General features: G+C 34.4%; 1 protein-coding gene across 1 annotated transcript; it reads left to right on the top strand.

Moving 5' to 3' along the window:
- The first annotated feature begins 355 nt into the window (after positions 1-355).
- On the top strand, positions 356-3265 carry LOC114383578 (fructose-bisphosphate aldolase, cytoplasmic isozyme). Its single transcript, XM_028343274.1, has 3 exons — positions 356-615; positions 1381-1608; positions 2182-3265. Exons 1-3 carry the CDS (start codon positions 588-590, stop codon positions 3000-3002), a joined length of 1077 nt encoding a protein of 358 aa, XP_028199075.1. The 5' UTR covers positions 356-587; the 3' UTR covers positions 3003-3265.
- Positions 3266-7547: the final 4282 nt, after the last annotated feature.

The following is a 7547-nucleotide window of genomic DNA, read 5'->3' as shown; positions in this document are numbered from 1 at the left end:
TTGCAGGCTAGTTTGGGAAAATAATGATACAAGAAGTGTATTAGTTAGTATAAAAAGGGGGAGTTGTGAAAATAACAATTGCGAAAAAGTGAAGTGGACACTTTTATATTGCAATTAAGAAAATATATTAATATTATATTAAAAGCAAAACTTTATTGAAAAGAAGCAGACATTGCATGACTTTCCACTTTGTTGGCGTACGGAATCAAACTAGAAGACAAGTGGACGGTGGGCTTTGCATTGATGAGACTAAGGATGGCGTTGGGCCCAATAAAGACGGGCCGTTGAATCAACCAAAACTGAAACCGCCATCCAAATTAGGTCACAAAATATTCCAACGGCAGTCCACAGAGACACGCACCCAAAACCGAACCATAACCCAGGTCGACGCTTCGCGAGTGCGCATCCTAAGACCCACGTCTTTTTTCTCTGTTGTCGCCGCCTCAACGCAACATCATTATCACTATCACTATATATATGTAAACCCTACTCTACTCTCTTTTCACTTGTTCACTTTCTTCCAACCTCTCAAGTCCAACCTACCCCTTTTTCTTCTCCCACCAACTTCACCGTCTTCTTCCTCGATCATGTCTCACTTCAAGGGCAAGTACCATGGTAATTCTCTCCCTCTCTCTCTCTCTCATGCTTTGATCTATCTTGTAGTAATCGTATCGTGTCTTTCTGGATCTCAGTGTTTCTTTTTTTATCTGCTGTTCCGGCTTTCTTTGTTATGTTTGTTTGAATCAATTTGAATTTGAATTTGTTTGTGGTGATTTAGATCTGAGAGATTCAGATCTGGCTTTCTATGGAAAACTTTATGAAAAAAAAACTAGTTTTTGACTTTTTGTCCATGTGCTCTTCAAGGGTTTTTGTTCAAATCATCAATTTAGTCCATGAAGTATCACTCTCTCTCTTAAATAGTCCTTGATTTAATGAAATTATGTAAGCAGTTCCTGAAAGTGTTGAATATCCTCGAGTTTAGTCCCCGAGTTGATGTATTTTGCTAACATCGGGAGATTAATTTGATGAATTTTTCAAATCTTGAAGGACTGTCGCATGGTTTCTAATCCTTTAGGGACTACTTATATAATCCCATTAGTTTAAGGACTATTTAGGAGATAAGGTGATATACTTGATGGATCAAATTGATTGATTATTCGTTTTTGTTTTTAGTTATAGAATTTTTCATCAGGATTGATGTTGCTTTATCTTAAGCTGCTTTTACCCTTGTTTGACTAATGAAGATTCGACCTGTTACCAATATATGTTTTCATAATTTGGGTTTCGCTATGTTTTATCCTGTTTAATTTTTGTAAGTTTTGGAATTGTGGTGTGGTTAATGTTTTGTGTGCTGGTGTTAATTAATGTTTTTGCTTGCAGATGAGCTTATTGCCAATGCTGCTTACATTGGCACTCCTGGAAAGGGTATTCTTGCTGCTGATGAGTCAACAGGGACAATTGGCAAGCGTTTGGCCAGCATCAGTGTAGAGAATGTTGAATCCAACAGGCGTGCTCTTAGGGAGCTGCTTTTCACCGCTCCCGGTGCTCTTAAATATCTCAGTGGTGTCATCCTCTTTGAGGAAACTCTCTACCAGAGCACAGCTGCAGGTACTCTCAACAGTTTTGAGTATCTTAATTGGTTTGAATCATAAATCGATGAGCATTGCATCATTGGGTTTGAACATGCATTGATTAATATTATGTTGATCTAGGTTTTAAATTGTGGTCACTGCATGGTGATTCTTGATATTGTAGAAATTTGCATCCTAATGAAGCAGGTGTTATTGCAATTGGGGTTTTTGACTTAAAATTTGCGTCTACATATTCTTTTTTAAAACCATGTTTGCCAACATGGTTTTTTCCCGCTTTAATTTTCCTTTGTGCCAAACTTAGATTCTTTGAATGTTGTTGGTGCAATTCTCCAGTCAAAAGCTTCACTAGTAATCCATTTAATTCTCTGATCAGAATTGGAGTTTCACCTCAGTAATCTGCATAATAAAGATGTGTATTCAAGGTGAATCTCTAATTTTGATCAGATAACAACACCTTATCTAAGTTATGTTCTTATCCTCTTGGGGTTGCCAATATGCTTTTACTCGTGTGGTTGTCTTTGTATGAATGAAGATGGATGATATTGGCATTGCTGTTACACTGACAATGGTTTGAATGGATTCTATGCAGGCAAGCCCTTTGTGGAAGTCTTGAAGGAGGCTGGTGTGCTTCCTGGCATCAAGGTTGACAAGGGCACAGTTGAGCTTGCTGGCACTAATGGAGAAACCACCACTCAGGGTCTAGATGGCCTTGGTCAGCGTTGCGCCAAGTACTATGAAGCCGGTGCACGTTTTGCCAAGTGGCGTGCTGTGCTGAAGATTGGTCCCAACGAGCCATCTGAGCTGGCTATCCATGAGAATGCCTATGGCTTGGCCAGATACGCTGTCATATGCCAGGAGAATGGCCTGGTTCCCATTGTTGAGCCTGAGATCCTTGTTGATGGATCTCATGACATTCACAAGTGTGCTGCCGTCACCGAGCGTGTCCTTGCAGCATGCTACAAGGCTTTGAATGATCACCACGTCCTTCTTGAGGGTACCCTATTGAAGCCAAACATGGTCACCCCCGGATCCAATTCTGCTAAGGTTTCCCCTCAGGTGGTTGCGGAGCACACTGTTAGAGCCCTTCAGAGAACCGTGCCTGCTGCAGTTCCTGCTATCGTTTTCTTGTCTGGTGGGCAGAGTGAGGAGGAGGCATCCGTTAACCTCAATGCCATTAACCAGGTCAATGGAAAGAAGCCATGGTCACTCTCTTTCTCCTTTGGAAGGGCACTTCAACAGAGCACCCTTAAGGCATGGAGTGGAAAAGAGGAGAATGTGAAGAAGGCTCAGGAAGCCCTTTTGGTAAGAGCCAAGGCCAACTCAGAGGCAACTCTGGGAACCTACAAGGGTAACTCAAAGCTTGCTGATGGTGCCTCAGAGAGCCTCCATGTTGAGGACTACAAGTACTGATCAATCTAAGTGCGGGTAGGAATCGGTATTTTATGGGTACAACCGAATTTTCTTGTTAATGAGTATTGTGCTTCGACTCTTCCCAGAATAATAATCGTTTGGAATTTTGCTTTTTGTTTTTCCTAGTGTTCCTTCATATCAATTTTAGTAATTCGGTGTATTGGTCAAACCTGTGCAAACAGGGGAGGGGATGTAACTTTGTTTTCTTGATAGACACCACCACTTTGCTGTTAACGAGGCTTTGTGTTTATTTTGCAATTATCTTTCTTTGTGTTTTCATATTTATATGTATGTGATATTTTCTCTAAATTATTTGTTACAAAATTTTAGATAAACGTTGCTGATAAGTTTCCTAAAAATAAATATATGCAATTATCAATGGCATTCAGAAAAATTTCCTACTGAGTCATTAAATTTTGGTTTTTCACTTCAAAGAAAAAACGGTTGTCTTGAGCTGTAGTTGAATGACCGTATATTATGGCTGCAGTAGATGGGAGGAGCTATCCTGACGAAATAAAGTAATGATTTGTGTATCAATTCTTTCCATGATCTTGAGAATCAATTCACAACCAATTTTAAGAACAGAAATTAGATGGTATTTTTAAATAATCAAATTATATATGTATCTTTATTATTTTTCTATATGGCAGCTGACCAGACTTTTATGAGAAATGTTTTTATGACCTTGAGAAGTTACATGAATGAATCAGCTACAAACTTTTCTTTTGGAAAAAATTAAACTTATAAGAATGGGAAATATTTTTATGAGATTCATCTTGAAGGAGTAACGTGGCAAATCAAAGAAGCTCATTTGTAACCCAAGATTGTATAAGCAAGCTAAATAGCGATCGAAACATATTGTGGAAAAAAAATCCGTACGCGTCCAAATCCGTTGGATTTTGGTTTTTCTAAACCCTTTCCCAAGCATGAGCATGCCCTTTGATAATGATTTGAATATTAGATTAAAATGGACCATATTTAGTAATCTACTTCTTGATAACAGATTTAACTTGTTAAAACCAAAAAAAGAGTTTATCTATTCATAAAATATTGGAAACTGCCTACAAAGATCCCATGATGAAGTGACCCAGCAATAAAAATAAATTATTTCATGGTTTTGATATATCTATGCATAGTTGTGATGATGATTGATCCGATCAAGGTAGTGTGTCAATGATCCAATGGGTTAATAATTAGTTTGATTTGACACAGTTTATATTAAAAATTTTAAAATTATATATGTATATATTATATAACTAACATTATTTGATTAAAAAAATGTATCTATAATTTCATATTCTAAAAAATTCAAAATAACAATTGAAGTATTAAAGTCGATAACATAAGTAAAATGTATTAGTAATAAAGAGAGTGTAAATAGTAATTACCTAAACTAAAACATAAATTCAATTTTTAATAATAAAAAATGAGTCAGAATCCAGTTCCCAATAAACACAAGGAGTACAGATAAACTTTCTGCACTCCCCTTATTATTTTTTAACATGCACAACCCAGTTTGTGTTTTTAAAATCGGAGGGTCGTCCAGTTTCCACAAAACCAATCAGGTTTGGTTGGACCATCTCGAGTCACATGAATGAAGGTCCAATAACAAAGCCGGCCTGATTATACCACCGGGTCCCGATCGGATCAGTCCTATCGATCAGACCAAATCGGATTTCACAACTATGTATCTATGATTCAATTAATCTTTATGTGACATATAATTAAAAATTTTAAATTAAAAAAATAACACTCAATTATGTCACGTGTTTCATGAACATTTGAAACCATAGTGATTCTAGAACATGGATCACAACTGCTAGGTCTTTACTCCTTTGGTCCAATGGATCCTAGATTAGTTGCTATTGAATTTTGGGCAATGTTTTTATGCATCTAATTTTTTTCTTGGTGCACCCCCAAAATTTCTAATATCCTCTTCTTAACTTTCCTCTCCCAAGCAAACCCCAACTACCTCTCACCCAAACCTCCATGACCACGCCACTCCACTATACACCATCATTGCACCCAAACACCACTTGAACCACCCAATCTCACCATCACACCACTATCCAATCACCCACCATCACCACACACACCACTATGACCCACGATCCTTTGTGCCACACTAAAATCCACCAATGTGTCACACCACCCTTATATAGTTTTAGATTGAGTAATCTCTAATATAAATGTATTATGGGTTATTCAATCCAGAATTATATGGAGGTGATGCGACACGATGGTGGATGTTTGGGTGGAGGTGCATTGGGTGGTTGCGGTGGTGTTGGGTGGTTAGGTTGAGGTGGGGGCAGTGATAATGGAGGTTTGGGGAGTAGGATTTGTCAGGGGAAAGAAGGGTAAGGAGATATTAGAAATTTTAGGGGTACACCAAACAAAAAAATAAGGTGCATAAACCTATGGACATAAAGAGCTACATTCAGCGTCCACTTTGCTAATAAAGGTGGTTTCTTGTACATATAAATTACGAATATTTTGTCAGTAGTTTTCTATTCACGAGTCAGTGAGTCACGACCATACGTCAAGTTCAACTGCAAAGTATTTGATCTTATGCAGAAGCTTTAACATTAAGACTTTGGTTAATTAATTTTCGTAAAACATTTTCACAAGTTGCCATTATCCTTATTTATTTGGTTAATAATATGTTAATGATGCTTTAAAAATTAAAAGGTAGCTTGTTATTAATTGATGGGTACATCTGAATTGTTTATTTTGTTTCTAGTATTTGCTCAGAGTTGTGTTGTGACTTTTTTTTTGTCCCGTTCAATAAGTTTTTAATTTATGAGGATCATCAGTTTGATGTGTGAAGTCGACAAATACTTTCTTTTTTTTGTTGTTGTTGACTTGTTGAAGGAACCATGGTGACAAATCTCTGTGGAAAAGAAATAATACCAAACTTTCGATGACAAGTTTGGTATTATTTTATGAAATTGAATGAAACAAAAATATCGTTGCCACTGACTCAACCTCACAGCAAGAAAAGGAAGTCTTAGAGGTACAATACAATAAGGAATTGGAAAAGTGAAATGTACGAATATTGAATCATTGTTGTAAATTAAAGTACTAGACTTATTTACAACGTGCCTTATATAAAATTCTTCGATACATTACATTCCAAAGTATATTCCAAATTGATATATATTTATTTTACTTGATTTATATTTATTTATTAATTAAACTCTTATTAGTATTTTGCATTATACAGGCATATAATATGATCTTTTAAATTGATTTAAAATATAACATTACTTAATCTCTTATAAATATGTTAACTTATCACTTAATTAATCAATAATAGAAACATTTAATTATCAACATTTAATTACTTGATATATATATATATATATATATATATATATATATATATATATCAATTCAAGGCATAGGGAGCGTTTGTTTCATGAAATATTGTTGGATTCGTAGGAATATGGAGATAAAAATATATTTTTCCATATTTTTTAAAAGATAATAAAAGAATATTCTCGAATATGTTTTATTTCCAGGAAAATGAAATTTTCATATTCATTTTGTTTTATATTGATTTGATTTCCATTGAATGAGGGTGGGAATGTGGATTCTTGTGTGATGGGAATCTAATTTATTGTGTAAGGATATTATTATATCTTTGCTACTAAAATTCACCACCCCACTACTTTTTTATTTACCTACCAATTGTATTATTCTTGCTATTGTAAGTCAAGATTTCGCTTACATCTTCCTCTATGATTCTTCTAGGTTTGTTTCTTATCCTTTAAGTGAAATTTGTACAATGTGCAAAGTATCTTTAATTGTGTTTTAATTTTGAATTTAATTTCATATATGTTTGAATGATGCACGACATTGGTGTCATGCAAGATCAATTCATGATATAGTTGGTTGTTGATATAAAATATAACAAAATCTTTAATATAAAAAAAGATATTTTAGTAATATAACATATATTCTTAGGAAAAAATAACATGAATCAAACATATATTTTAAATATTTTTGAGAATATAAAAAAATTGAATAGTTAACCAAACATTCCCGTATAATATCATCTTTTAAATTGATTTAAAATATAACATTACTTAATCACTTATAAATTTTTTTAATTATTGCTTAATTACTCGATAATAGAAACATTTAATTACCTCGGATATAACACTTAGATATACGGAAGTTATATTCAATTTGTTCCATTATAGTTGGGCCAGTTTTGGTGAATATCACTTTGCGGATGTTGCTACACGCACCATGCAAATTGCTGGTACACCTAGCATAACTTGTGAGATTCCCATTTTATTTTTCCCTAAAACTGATATGGATTAGACACTCTGTATGTAAGTGGCACATATGATTTAAAAAAAAAAATTCAAATTTTTTTTTACAAATTAATGGTCCAAACAAAAATCAAACCTTGTAACTTTTACATTATTATCGTAACATTCTAACCAATTCAACTAATAGGTCAATTATATTATAAAATAATTAATATCACTAAAATTTCTAATGTATTTTTAATGTATATGTAAATTTAGATAATAA

This window comes from Glycine soja, chromosome 14 (assembly GCF_004193775.1).
Source record: "Glycine soja cultivar W05 chromosome 14, ASM419377v2, whole genome shotgun sequence".
Taxonomy (NCBI): Eukaryota; Viridiplantae; Streptophyta; class Magnoliopsida; order Fabales; family Fabaceae; genus Glycine; species Glycine soja.
Note: the sequence above shows the minus strand (reverse complement) of the source record. Positions and strands in the feature narration are given on the sequence as shown.